We start from the raw sequence: 15,179 nt of genomic DNA on the forward strand, positions 1-15,179 counted from the left end.
GCAGCATGCCAAGCCTCCCTGTCCATCACCAACTCCCAGAGCCTGCTCAGACTCATGTCTGTTGAGTCGGCGATGCCATCCAGCCATCTCATCCTCTGTCATCCCTTCTCTTTCCTCCTTCAGTCCCTCCCAACATCAGGGTCTTCGCATCAGGTGGCCAAATTATTGGAGTTTCAGCTTCAATATAAGTCCTTCCAATGAATATTCAGGACTGATTTCCTTTAGGATGGACTGGTTGGGTTTCATTACAGTCCAAGGGACTCTCAAGAGTCTTCTCCAACACCACAGTTCAGAAGCATCAATTCTTCTGCGCTCAGCCTTCTTTATAGTCCAACTCTCACATCCATATATGAGTACTGGAAAAACCATAGCTTTGACTAGATGGACCTTTGTTGGCAAAATAATGTCTCTGCTTTTTAATATGCTGTCTAGGTTGGTCATAACTTTTCTTTCAAGGAGTAAGCATCTTTTAATTTCATGGCTGCAGTCACCATCTGCAGTGATTTTGAAACCCCCAAAAATAAAGTCTCTCACCGTTTCCCCATCTATTTGTAGCATTTATAAATTATGATTGTGTTCAAACTTTTATTAATGTATTGTGTCATGAACATTGTAGATAAGGTGGCTTCTTTAAACGGTAAACGTGTCTGAATACTCCTAGTTTTTGCACACCATTTAAAGGGACCCAGGAACTCTTGGCTCATTCTGCATTGTTATCTTAGGGATGTTGAGGTGACCTTCCCCTAGGAAGGAAGGCAGGGGTGTACTTCCAGATAAGAGGATTCTTCATAAATATTTGCTGAAGGGACCTTTGTAGAATGCCTTGACATCTGATTGGTATAAGGGACCATGTTTTGAAGATCTGTGTTTGAGTCAGGTAAATAGGATTATACGTATATGTGTTGTCCTGTTATTTATTGTTGGATAACAAATTGCCCCCAAACACAGTGGTTTAAAACCATGACAAACATTTATTTTGTTCACAACCTGCCCTTTGGGAGGGCCTAGAGGGAACAGCTTGTTCTACTCCACACTCTACATCCGGGGTGCTTTGAAGGCTTGGGGGTGGAGTCGCCCAAATGTTCCTTCACTCATGTGTCGCGGTCAGGGAACTGAGACTTCAGAGGGGTCTTGTGAGGCCACGGCACCTACACGAGACTTTCCACGTGGCTGGGGGCTTCCTTGAAGCATGGAGGCTGGGCTTCCCGGGTGAGAATCCCAACAATGAAGGGGAGGAAGCTATAATCTTTTGCAGGAGTTTCCCAGAGCTGCCAAGACAAATACCATGAACTGGATGCCTTAAAATGAAAATGTATTCCTTCATTGTTCAGGAGGCTCCAGGTCCAAAATCTGGATGTCAGCAGGGCCGTGCTCCCTCGAAGGCTCTCGGGAGCCTTGGCGCTTGTAGCTTCTTGTGTTTGCTGGCAGATTTTGGCCTCTCCTGACCTGCAGACACACTACTCCAGTCTCTGCCTCCATCTTCCCTCTGTGTCTGTCTGTGTCTCTTCACCTCTTCCCTTTAGTCATTCTGATTTGGGGCCCACCCCCCTCCTCGGCTCCCCCCGACGTTATTACAACTGACTTACATCTGTTCAGACCCTGATTCTAAATGAGGTTGTTAACAGGTTCATTGCCATGTTCTGGTTGGCCATAAATTCGGGGTTACACTAATCAACCCCCTACACCTTTCACTGGCCAGGCCTCAGACGTGCTCAGGGTCACTTCTTGTACATTCGTTAGGAGCAAGTCACTAAGGCCAGATCAGGTGGAAGGGGTAGAAGTTAGACTCCATTCTGGGGGGCAGTGTCAGGAACTTCAGGGGTTATTTTTAAAGCACCACATTTGTCTGGGTACAGATCATCCTCACACAAGCACCCAGTGAAACACTGTTTTCTTTGTACAGACGTATATATCTGTACATACAAGACAGATTTTTAAAGGGCCTCACTGGAATCAGAGCCTCAGGTTTTAGTTAGTTTTGGCAGAAGTTAACAGAGATACTGTTGTAAAGATCTGTGTCAACTCTATTAAGAATGGCACAGAGTGGCTCAGTTCATTCTTTTATTTTGTTGTCAGAAAGCCAGTTAATGTTTGTGAGTCTGAAGACTTACTAAAAACTTGGGTGGCCTCCTGACTAGTTGTTGCCCCGTAGCCACGTGGTGGTCCTAAAGGCAGTTGAGGTACTAATTTCCTAATATCTGAGATGGTTGGAGGAAGAGTCTGGAAGGCCCTGAATTACCGAGTAGCACTTTGTTCAGGGAAGGTTGAGCTTCCTGCCATTGTGTCCATTTTCACTTGCCAAAAGTGAGAGTCAGAACTGGTTTCCTTTTCCATAGTTTTTTTTTTAATTTTTTTTTTTTTTATTAGTTGGAGGCTAATTACTTCACATCTTTTCCATAGTTTTGCCTGTGACATTCTTTCTAGGTTGGTTTCTTGCAGTCATGTATCTGCTATGACATGTTGAGATTTTTCACTAATTTGTTAATATATGTAAACTGACACTGGACGATCCCCTGGAGAAGGAATGCCTACCCACTCCAGTTTTCTCGCCTGGAGAATTCTGTGGACAGAGGAGCCTGGCAGGCTACAGTCCATAGAGTCGCAGAGTAGGACATAACTTGAGCGACCAACACCACTATAGTGCAAAGAAAATCGTTTGAGTAACGTTTCTTTCCTTTGTGGTGGAAATACACTGCCTATGTCAGTCCTGACCTAACAAAGAAGTGAAGTGGAAAGAAGGATGAGGGGGCTTGGCGACACGGAGCTGTTCTGTGTCCAGGAAGAGAAACGCTTCAATAGAAGAGGCAGTAGGAGGTGGAGGGAGGCCGGGTCCCGTCCCACGTGCCTTGGCCCCATGTTGTCACTCGCCTGTGTGACCTGTGTCCCCATCGAGGTGGCCTCTGAGCCGCAGGTTTATCCTCTGTTGCCGGGTGATGTGGGGCCTGAGGAGGCTCTGGAAAGCATTATTTGAGGCGTGTGGCATGAAGATATCCTGCGTTTCTAGGACTTTCCTGTCATAAGTGACGCGTAGGAGAGGTTTCGTTGGGTGGTGAGAGCCCCAGGCCGCGTGGCTCCTGTTCCTGTGTGCTGTTTGGACCTGAGGTGACGGCTGCTCCCTTCAGTCATAGCAGCGGTGGTTTCTATGAGTTGCCTCCTCTGGAAGATTCTCTCTCTTGAAAAGGAGGCAACAAATGTGAAGAAGTCTAGCCATTTGTCCTGCTTTGAAAGAAAAAGTGAAAGTGTTCATTGCTCATTCTTGTCCAGCTCTTTGGACCCCTATGGACTGTAGCCTGCCAGGCTCCTCTGTCCATGGGATTTCCCAGGCAGGATACTGGGGTGGGTTGCCATGTACTTAATCTAAGAACAACCGTTTTAACGATTTTTCAGCGTGCAGTTCACTGGCATCAAGTGCATTCTCATCATCACGCGACTGTCACCAGCATCCCACGCGGAGCTCTCTCGTCTGCCCGCCTGAGGTTCTGTCCGTGGGAAGCACTGACTCTGTCGCGCTCCCCGCTGTGGCATCTGTGGCTCTGCCTTCCGTATCTGTGGACGCGGCTGCCCACAGCGCCCACTCAGCAGGATCACACGGTGTTTGTGCCCTGGTGTCTGGCTGTTTCACTCAGCACACTCACATTCTTACACCATGTCTCCCACACGCACACGTGTGCACTCACTTATCCCTTCCTCATGTGCCCCTAAACCACTTCTGGACCTTGAATAACCCAAGTTCTCACACCGTGTAGTGACCTGGGTCTCTGAAACCCCCAGGAGTAGGTCTTGGCCTTAACGCTTGTGCCGTCTGTCTCTCGGCTCCTCCCTGTGGTCTGGACTCAACCGCCTTCTGCAGCCCACCTGGCCCTGCACGCCTCTCCCCGTCTCCCTCGTGTCTTTTTTGGGGGGCCTGCTTGGCCTTCTCCCCACTGCTGGGGGAGCCGGGGCAGCGGTGTGCAGACCCCACGCTGCACAGGCGGATCGGGTGTGCTGAGTCCTGGGGCCCTTCAGCGGCCCTGCCGCCTCTGGATGCGCGTGAGCTGTGGATGAGTATCCGTCTCCCTTAGTTAGTCAGCAGTTTCTCTGGGCGGCTTCTCTTCATGCCTCGCTCACGGGGAAGTGCAGCCTCCTCCTGGTGCTTGCTTCCTGCCCGCTCTCCTGGAGCCTTTCTGGGCTGTGGTTTTCGGCAGAGGCCTGTGGTGGAGAGGATGCTGCCGTGGGGAGACCCTGTGAAATAAGGAAATGCCCCACCTTCACGAGCGCATGGTGTGCCCCCATTAAATGTCGCAGGTCCGTCTGGTAGGTTCCAGTTGTGGAAGCTGGGGCCAGGAGAAGTCATGTGAGGTGTCCAGAGATAAAGCAAATTTGTAGCAGACCTGAAACCAGAATGAACCTTCCATGTCTTTTTATTTTCTTCAAAAAAATTACCACCCTCCCCTATCTTCTTTCTGTTGCTCTCAATCTCTCTACTTATTTCTTTCTCGTTCCTCTCTTTTATCCCTTTATGCACCCCAGAAACCCTTATGATAGCTGATAAATTGTTGGCGGAGCTGTATATGCTGTGATAAGACAACTCAGTTGGGGAACTGAAATTTGATTCATCCCCGGGTGTCCACGGGGGTTTGGTTCCTGCACGCCCTGTGGATGCCAGTCTTCACAGTGCTCAGGCTGTGCGTATCAAGTGGCTGTATGCAGCCAGCCCTCACATCCTGGGTTCAACCAATTGAGGGTGTGGCACCCTCGGATACAGAGGGCCACAGGTAAGAAGTAACAAACAGGAAGTATCTATACCTCTAAAAGGTCTTGAACCTCCCTAGATTCCACTCAGAAAATGAAAGTTCCAGGATTCCCTGAAGGTCCGGTAGTTAGACTAGGAACTTTCACTGTGATGGCCTGGGTTCGATCCCTGGTCAGAGAACTGAGATCCTGCAAGGTGTGAGGTATGGCAAAAAAAAAAAAAAGTTAATTTCATCTCAGCATCATCTGACTCATCTTTCTTTACCACTAAAACCAGGCTTGTACTTAAAAAGTTTAAAAAAGGATTTGTTCTTAAGTTTGCTTTTCAGTTTTAATTATTGGCCGTGCCACAAAAAGGGCTGATGCTGAAGCTGAAACTCCAATACTTTGGCCACCTGATGAGAAGAGCTGCCTCATTGGAAAAGACCCTGATACTGGGAAAGATTGCAGGCAGGAGAAGGGGGTGACAGAGGATGAGATGGTTAGATGGCATCACTGACTCAATGGACATGAGTTTGAGCGAATACGGGAGATAGTGAAGAACAGGGAAGCCTGGCCTTCAGCAGTCCACCAGGTGCTGAAGAGTTGGATGTGGCTTAGTGACTAATATTAGTGTGTACCGTGTATAGACTAATCATAGAAAGTTTCAACATGAAAAGTAGAGTGATCTAATGGACCCCCAGTGTCCAACATCAAGATTCAGTGACTATACCTCATGCTATTTGAATCGTTCTTGTTTCAATGTGTATCTCTAAGATGTGGGATCATCTCTTTCTCGTAACTACCCTAACCAAAACTCCCAATCATTTCTTAGTATCAGCTATTCAGCCAGTGTTCACATTTCTGCATGCGATGCTTTAAATCACAACGGTGGCTGACGTCAGCCGTAGGATTTTGGACTGGACGTGTCACCTCACTGCTTGTGCCGTGGTTTCTCTGAGAACATGCGTGTTCAGGGCGCCCACAGGCACCATAAGCTTGAAGTGTCTGGGCGGCAGCTTGTTGTGGTGGCAAATGGTGCTGGTGTGAGTGTGTAATCCTGTCAAGATGCTGTAAATAAATAATAACTGGCTGGCACTTACCTGATGCTGGCGTACTCTCTGCTCCCCTCTTACTGCTCAGGGACTGTGCTGTCTCCACGGACAGGTGGCTGCTGAGCACTGAGAAGTCCCAATTGAGATGCACTTTAATCGTAAAAGTGTGTTAGAGTAAAAGAAAAAGAGTAAAATATCTCATTAATACTGTTATGTTGATTACATCTTGAAATGACAGTTCGGCTATATGTAGATGAAATGTTAATATTTAATTTCATTGATTTCTTTTAAATGGGATAGATTCACATAACATAAAGCACACACATTTTAATCGTTTTATTTATTTATTTATTTATTATTATTTTTTTTTTCATTTTAATCATTTTAAAGTGTACAGGTCAGTGGTTTTTCATATATGCACAGTGTTGTGCAAGCATACTAATGTTGTGCAAACTCTCTAATTCCAGAACGTTTTAATCACCCCAAGAAGGAATGTGGGCCTGTGGACTGTTACTCCTCACCCATTTCTCCCTCCTTCTAGCCCCCCAGTAACCGCTAATTTACCTTCTTCCTCTATGGGTATGCCTGTTCTGGGCGTATAACATTTTATAGTGTGTCCGTAATTAATTTCTTTCTTTCTTTTAAAAATATCTATTTGTTTATTTGTTTGGCTGCACTGGGTCTTAGTTGTGGCATGCAGGATCTTTACTTGTGGCGTGTGGGATCTAGTTCCCTGACCAGGGAGTGAACCCAGGCCCCCTGCATTGGGAGTGCAAGTCTTAGCCACTGACCCACCAGCGAAGTTCCTTCATTTCTTTTTATGAGTGAATAATATTCCATTATATGGATAGACCACTTTTATTTATTAATTCATCACTTGGACATTTGGGTTCTTGCCACTTTTTTGGCTGTGAAGAACAATTCTGCTGTGAACATTTGTGGACAATTTTTGTGTAGACGTGTTTTCCGTTCTCTTGGGTATATACCTGGGCTTCCCTGGTAGCTCAGATGGTGGTAAAGAATCTGCCTGCAATGCAGGAGATCCAGGTTCAATCCCGCAGTCAGGAAGATCCCCTGGAGAAGGGAATGGCAACCCACTCCATTATTCTTGCCTGGAGAATTCCATGGACAGACTCCATGGGTGTATACCTAGGAGGAGAATTTCTGGGTTGTATAATAACTATTTAGCTTTTTCCCCCTATTTTTATTTGTTTATTTTTGTCTGTGCTGGGTCTTCATTGTTGTGCAGGCTGTGTGCTATGCTCAGTCATGTCTGATGCTTTGTGACCCCGTAGACTGTAGCCCACCAGGCTCCTCTGTCCCTGGAATTCTCCAGGCAAGAATACTGGAGTGGGTAGCCATTCCCTTCTCCAGGGGGTCTTCCCAACCCAGAGATCATACTCGCATCTCTTGCCAAGTCTCCTGCATTGCAGGTGGATTCTTTACTGCTGAGCCACCTGGGAAGCCCCTGTTGAGCTTTTTGAGGAGCTGCCAAATTGTTTTCTGCAGCGACTTCACCATTTTACATTCTCATCAGCTGGCTGGGAGGTTTCCAGTTTCTCCACATCCTTGTCAGTTTTGTTTGCTTGCTATTTTCCTTTTGTTTGTTTCTTTAACTTGTCACCATCCTGGTGTGTGTGTTTCAGGTTTTCAGAACATGGTAAGCTGTTGTAAATTTATTGCTTTGAAAATTTACTATGAAATGTTGAGGTTATTTTCTTAGGAATCTAATGGAGAAATAGTTTTATCAATTATACTTGTTTCTGGAATAGAATAGCTATGATACATTCATTTATGGGCGATTCATTCCAAGGCCTTCTGAGCTAGTGTCTAGTTGAATTTTGGCGGCACTTGCTGCCTCCTTGTCTGCTGCTGAGAATTCCCAGGAAACAGGTCACACAGACCAGGAAGTCCAGCTCCCGTAAAGTCACGCTTTACCAAAATGCGAAAATCATCTGGGCTGTTTAGGGTACAATATGTAATTAATTTAAACAGAATTTTGTTTAATGCTGGTGATTTTTTTCCCCTGTATTTTGAACCCCTCAAAAAACTAAAAGCATTTTCACAGTTTTCCTGAAAGTGAGTCAACAAGATTTTCAGTAAATATAAAACTGCATACATAAAGCTCTCAGTGGTGTTTTATGATCCTTTTCTCATTTACTTAAATGGAGACTGTTTTTCCATGCATCAGGAAGTAGGTTGGGGGAGATAACTAAAATATATTTTCTTTGGAAGAATAAAGTCACATGGGAGACAGAAATATCTTCAGATGTATCAAATTGCAACAATTCCTAAACCCTCAGGCAGTTGCAAACTCTAATAAGGACTTTTTGAGGGGGTGGAACCAAGGGTAGTGAGTGGAGAAGGGGCAAGTCAGATTGCTGTAATTGCTATAGAAATGATTTGCCCAGGAGAGGTTGGCTTTTGAGATTATCAGCATATAATCTTTTAAGTGCACCTTTTCTTTTCCTGTCCTCTTTCATCACTGATGTTCAAAGGGAAGGTGGTTTTGTTACTTACGCAGGGTAGAGATTTAAGGGTGCGGTTCAGCTGTGTTAAATATGTTCACACTGTTGTGCAGGAAATATCTGGAACTTTTCATCTTGCAACGCTGAGACTCTATGCCCATTAAACACTAGTCTGTCCAACCTACTTCACCCCTCGCCCTTGGCAGCCACCTTTCTGCTTTATGTTTTCATGATTTTGTCTGCTTTAGACACTGTGCATATAAATAGAATCATATGGTGCTTGCCCATTTTTGATTAGCTTAGCATGATGTCCTCAGGGTTCACCTACATAGTGACATGTGACATTCTTTTTAAGGGGTGTGTAGTGTACTATCCCATTGTATGTATGTGCCGCATTTTTTTTTTCTTTAAAATTTTTTTTAAATTTATGGTGTTGTGTTAATTTTAGGTATATAGTAATGTGAATCAGTTATACATACACATATAGCCACTCTTTTTTTAAAGATTTGTTTCCACATAGCCATTACAGAGTATTGAGTGGAGTTCCCTAGGCCGTAGAGCAGGTTCTTATTACCTATTTTATATATAGCAGTGTGTATACGTCAGTCCCTGTCTCCCAGTTTATCCCTCCCAGTGCTTTTGGCCACCTGATGGGAAGAGCTAACTCACTGGAAAAGCCCTTGATGCTGGGAAAGATTGAGGGCAAATGGAAAAGGGGTAGCAGAGAATGAAATGGTTAGATAGCATCACTGACGCAATGGACATGAATCTGAGCAAACTCTGGGAGATAGTGAAGGACTGGGAGAAGGGGAGCCTGGTGAGCTGCAGTCCATTGGGTCACAAGGAGTCAGACATGACTTAACATCTGAAAAACAGCACCTCTTTTTTTAGATTCTACATATAAGCCATATCATATGATATTTGTCTTTCTTTGTCTGATTTACTTCACTCAATATCAATCTCTAGGTCCATCCAGGTTGCTGCAAATGGCCTTACTTTGTTCTCTTTTATTACTGAGTGATATTACATTGTGTATATGTATCACCTCTTTTTTATTCATTCCTCTGTTGATAGACATTTAGGTTGCTTCCATGTCCTGGTCAGCTAAATAGTGCTACAGTGTGTAATGGAGTGCGTATATCTTTTTGAATTATAGTTTTCTCTAGATACATGCCCATGACTGGGATTGCTAGGTTGTATGGTATTTCTATGCCTAGTTTTTAAAGAAATTTCCATGCTTTTCTCCATAGTGTCTGTACTTAGTCACGGGCTTAGCATGTCCTCAAGTTTCGCACATGTTGTAGCATGTGACATTCTTTCTTTTTAAAGGCTGTGTACTATTCCATTGTTTGTATATGTTGCATTTCCTTTATCCATTCATCCACTGAGGGACACCTGGGTTGCTTCAGTTCTTGACTGTTGTGAGGGGTGCTGCTGTGACCATGGATGCAGATATATCTTCAGGATCCTGCTTTGTGTTCTTCTGAGTATATATCCCGAAGTGGGACTGCGGGGCCTTGGGGCCATCTCTTGCCATTTTAATAGAACATGTGCAAGCCTTTTCTGAGAGTAGCAGGAGCTATGAGCTGTGTGAATATGACTCCCCGCTGGCCCACCTAGAAGGTCAGGGGCCATGGTTGTGATGTTCCCTCCCTGACAGATTAATTGTACAGATGGTATCACTGTCACTTGTTTCCTGTTGTGCCAGACCTCCTGAATCGTTTGGCCAGATTTTGTTTCTAGGTGTGCATCCCTGTATTCATAAACACCTTGCTCTAGAAAGCCCAGCCCAGGACAAAGAAAGACTGAGGGCCGGACAGAGAGATCCAACGGGAAATGGAAGCACAGAAGGGTGCCGGGAGGGCGTCGTCGTCCTCCTTTACCCAGGAATGGGGCAGAAGCCGGTCTCCAGGTAACAGCCAGCAGGTCGACAAACTTTGTTGATTATGACACAGTAAGAAACTTCCGTCTTGTGGCCCAGTACCTAGCTCTGTGTACAAAACATCACTTACCTGCGTGATGCACACTGGTGTTTGATGTCACCTCTCCTTCAGGGGCAGCACCGGGTACAGTCGCTGGATCACTGATCACTGTCCTGCTGGGGTTTGGGTCCCCATTTGTCACTGGATTGCAGTCCTCCTGGGGTCAGATCCCAGTTTGGCAGGCATGCAGTGAGGAAGAGCTTCACCTCTGGGGCAGGCCTGCCAGGCTCGGACTTGGGCTCTGCCTGTTTGCTGTTGAGAAGGCCACGTGACATCGAGTCTCTGAAGCCACCGGGGCCTCAGTTTCCTATCCCCCACAGTGGGGTTGTGTTCTGCTGAGGGTGTGGCGCGCCCTGGGGCCCCTGAGGGTGGTGACTCTGCGCCTGTGTACAGGCTGCTGGTTACACTGAGCGCCGCGGTCACGTTTCTTCTTTTTTGTGTTTTTCATTGTTTGCCTGAGGCCTCCGTTGCTTCTTTGTCCTCTGTTGTGGGCATTCCCAACATTGTGTAGCTAGCTGGGGGTGAATCCATCCATCCCCTGAGCTTGCAGTCTGGATGGAAGGAGGAATGTTGGAAGTTAGAAAGGATCAGGTGGCTTCACAGGTGGTGGTGGTGGTTGGTCGCCCAGTCGTATCTGATTCTTTGCAATCCCATGGACTGTATGTAGCATGCCAGGTCTCCTTGTCCTTCTCTATCTCCCGGAGTTGGCTCAATTCATGTCCGTTGAGTCAGTGATGCTATCTAACTATCTCATCCTCTGCTGCCTTCTTCTCCTTTTGCTTCAGTCTTTCCCAGCATCAGTCTTTTCCAGTGAGTCGGCTCTTTACATCAGGTGGCCAAAGTATTGGAGCTTCAGGCATCAGACCTTCCAATGAGTATTCAGGGTTGATTTCCTTTAGTGTGGACTGGTTTCATCTCCTTGGAGTCCAGGGACTTTCAAGAGTCTTCTCCAACACCGCAGTTTAAAAGCATCAGTTCCTCGGCACTCAGCCGCCTTTATGGTCCAACTCTCACATCCATACATGACTACTGGAAAAACCACAGCTTTGACTAATAACACAGGTGGAGCGGTTGCCGAACACCCGCCCCCAGCCTGTTTAATTTCTGGTTGAGACGGGCTGTACCTGGATTCCCCCAGAGAAAGATCGCAGTTACTGTGGGGTTGCTGTTCCTGCGGGCATGGAGTGGAGACAGCCAGAGGAGCCGCCCCCCTTGCCTGGGCTGCAGGCTGGTGCTGGGACACCGATACTGCTCCTACCCAGGCATCCAAGTTCATCCCGGGGGGTGGGCAGGGGCTACTCCCCAGCCTTTCTCCCACAGTCATGTCTCGTCAGGGCTCTTCTAAGTTGTCAGGTTGTCAGTGTTTCGTTTTATATGTTTATCTTCTTTGCAGGCCGTTTTAGTGAATAACATCACCACCGGCGAGAGGCTCATCAGAACCCTGCAAGGTGAGTTCCACTCCCCACTTTACCCCAGGTGTCAGGTTTGGTAGGAAAAACCCACCTTTCCTCCGTCCTATTCTGGGGTCTCTTATCGAAATATGATGATGGGTAGAAAGTGAAAGTGTTAGTTGCTTAATCACGTCCAACTCTTTGCAGCGCCATGGACTGTAGCCCGCCAGGCTCCTGTGTCCGTGGGATTCTACAGGCAAGAATCCTGGAATGGGTAGCCATTCCCTTCTCCACGGGATTTTGCTGACCTGGGGATCGAACCCAGGTCTCCTGCATTGCAGGCACATTCTTTACCAACTGAGCCACCAGGGAAGCCGTAATGATGGGTAGTGTTGGAGTAATTGAGTAATCTTTATTCTTTTTGCCAACTGTATCTCTTTACCTTTTTACTATGTTACTGAATACATTGCAAGCTGTTATGAGGAGATTTCAGGTTCTCATTCTGTGATACATTAAGAAATATATATATGTGATACATGTGTTGTCCGTTTTATATATATACATATTATGTATATATGATATACGTATGCTCTCTTTTCATTGGGTTATCTTGAATTCAGATTTTCTTCATGAAATTTATATAAAAGTGATGCAGCCCAGTTTAATTCTGTATTTTTGCTGCTCTCACTCAGTTTGGCAGCCAGAGTTTGTTTTTCTTTGGGCCCTTCTGCAGCAGTGGGGAAGGTGGGGATGGGGTGAGCCCCTCTGTGTGGTGTGACCAGAGGGTCCCCTGCAGCCTTACAACCTGGTGAAGGGAGCACGGGGTCCTGTGATCCTTGACCTGACCCTGGTCTCGCCTGTGCCCCTAGTTAGGAAATTCAGCGCCTTCAGCCTCAGTTTCCACCTCTAAGATGGGAAGATCAATCTAGAACTGGGCTCCAGAATACTAGCCCTGAGACCCACTATGTGGGACTCATGTGGGCAGTAAACATTTGTGATGTGGCTCATGGGACAGAAGAACTGGAGTTTTAATTTTTGTGTACTTTTCTGCAATTTAAAATTAAAACTGATACTTGACTCAGTTACTGGGAAGCTTAAGTATCTTTGGGACAACTCGCTTATACCAATACTATTTTAACTGTATATATTATGTATATATAATATACATATATATGTGTATATCTATGTATATATATAACTGTATATATTCAGATCAAGAATCCCAGTTCCTCTTTAACATCTGAATTGAGATGTGCTATAACTGTAAAATACACACCAGGTTTCAAAGACTTAGTATTAAAAAAAAAGAGTATAAAATGTCTCATTCATATTTTTTTACGTTAATTCTATGTTGCCGTGATCATATTTTGGATCTGTTGGGTTAAATGAAATATATTAGTAAACTTAATTTCACCTGGTTTTATTTACTTTTTAAAAATGTGGTTCTCGGGAATTTTAAATGATCTGTGTGGCTTATTATTGTCCTTTTCAGCAGTGCTGGTCTAGAATTTTAGTTCCAAACCAGCTTCTAAGAATATTTATAGGGGAAACGCAGAGTTACGCTAAGTTAAATGGGTTAGTTGACTGCCAGGGTTTCTCAGAGTTGACGACCTGCTGGTCTGTCCTCAAGTATGGCATACAGCCTGCAGCCTTTCTTATACTTAGTATTTTAAACAGCTTTAATCAGGCGTAATTTACGTATAATAAAGTACACACATTTAATTATTTTGGCTGCACTGGGTCTTTGTTAGAGCATGCAAGTGTTCTCTAGTTGTGGCACTCGGACTTAGTTGCCCCGTGGCATGTGGTATCGTAGTTCCTCAAGTCGAGATCGAACCTGCGTCCGCTGCATTGGAAGGTGGATTCTTAACCACTGGACCACCAGGGAAGTCCCCTGCACATATTTAAAGTGCAGTCCCACTAGTTTTGACATAAGTTGCTCTTCAGGAAACCACCACGGTATCAACACGGCGAACATGTCTGTCACCCCAGGAAGCTTCTTTGGGCCCCTTGATAGTCCTCCCCAGGCCCCGTCTGATCTGCTCTCTGTCCTTCTAGATTAGTCTGTAATTTTTATGATTTTGTATATATGGATTCAGATGGCATATACCCTTTTTTGTGAACCTTCTTTCACTCGGCATAGTTACCTTGAAATTCATCCATGCTGTTGGGGCTGCAGTAAATAGTCCATTCCTTTTTATTGCTGAGTAGTATTCCATCGTCCTGGGCTTGGTTTGATACAAATTTTATTTTTTGTTAGGTTTATCAAAGTATAATTTATACACAATAAAGTTCACCCTTTGTAGTGTACCTTTCAGTGTATTTTGACATAAAGTCAAGACATAGCTCATGTCCACTCCAGGAATTCCTCCCCCCACCGCCCTCACTTTGGCCTCAGGCACCCAGTGAAACATTCTCTCCTGCCATAGTTTTGTCTTTTCAAGCATGTCATATGCTTTCGAGATGGATCCATGTTGCAGTACAGGGTGTGTCTCACTTTTTAAAAATTTTAAACCACTCCCCCCAGCACACCCGTCTCCCCTCTCCCCGCTAACCCAGGAACCTTGCAGGTCCCGAACTGTGAGGCCAGCCCTGGGGAGCCAGGTGTCTGTCCAGGGCTGCGTCCCAGGCCCTCGTCGCTGCCCGCAGCCCCTTCTGTGATCACCTCTGTGTCACTTTTTCCTTCTGCCCCCAACTGGGCTGCTGGTCAGTGAGCTGCTGCTGTTTCTGCAGAGCTTTGACGAGCCAGGGCTGCAGCCGTGGGGCTGATGGATCTCCTCAAAGAAAGCTGTTGTTTCCCAAGCAGGAGGGCCGGGTGACTGAGTGCACAGGGGATCTCAGAGAATAACTGGGCTGTGAGCAAATGACAGGAGAAGGGTGCTGGCAGGTAGCCTGGTGGCTGAGGGTGGGGGTGGAGGGATGAAGTAGGAGAGGCTGCTGGTCTGACCAGGTGTCGGAGTCGATTTTTCAGGCTATGGAGCTGCTGAGAGCAGCGTGGTGAGCAGTTCAGGGTTTATGATGTCTAGGAGGGAAACAGGTGGTAGGACCTCCTCCTGATGCGCTGTAAGGGCTGGAGGTCAAAAGGACATCTAGGAGAGATGTGTGGGAAGGAATCAGGGTGCTGGTTCCTATGGGGTCACACACCTTCTGGGCTGCTTCCCGGATCAGGGTGGGGGCATTCCTGGGGCGGGGCCTGCATCGCTTCCTCTTTCCCCGCCTTGTTTTGCTGCCCCGGCCCCTTGGGTTCCCCTGGTGGGGTTGGTGTGTCTGCTGTGCCCAGGATGGCCATGTCGGCGACCCCAGTCATTTCGTTTGCTCCTCTTGGTTTAGACCAGTTAAAGGCCCTGCAGAAGAATTACGGCAGGCTGCAACAGGATGTCCTCCAGTTTCAGAAGAACCAGACCAACCTGGAGAGGAAGTTCTCCTACGACCTGTAAGTTTGTCCGCATCAAGTGTGCACTGCTCAGGGGCTGTTAGCCATCGTGCAAGAGGGCAGTTCTCCTTAGCAGGAAATGACTAACTCCATGTACCTTAAAATACATAACTGAGACCTCTATAAAGTGCAGGTGTTCT

General features: G+C 46.2%; 1 protein-coding gene across 5 annotated transcripts in view; it reads left to right on the top strand.

Moving 5' to 3' along the window:
• Positions 1-15,179, top strand: part of GOLM1 (golgi membrane protein 1) — a 57,221-nt gene that overhangs the window by 18,691 nt on the left and 23,351 nt on the right. For all 5 annotated transcript variants that reach the window (XM_043927514.1, XM_043927512.1, XM_043927511.1 and 2 more), the window contains exons 4-5: positions 11,609-11,663; positions 14,937-15,039. In XM_043927514.1, the coding sequence (XP_043783449.1) occupies positions 11,609-11,663; positions 14,937-15,039 (158 nt within the window). The remainder of the gene's footprint in view (positions 1-11,608; positions 11,664-14,936; positions 15,040-15,179) is intronic.

This window comes from Cervus elaphus, chromosome 16 (assembly GCF_910594005.1).
Source record: "Cervus elaphus chromosome 16, mCerEla1.1, whole genome shotgun sequence".
Lineage (NCBI taxonomy): Eukaryota > Metazoa > Chordata > Mammalia > Artiodactyla > Cervidae > Cervus > Cervus elaphus.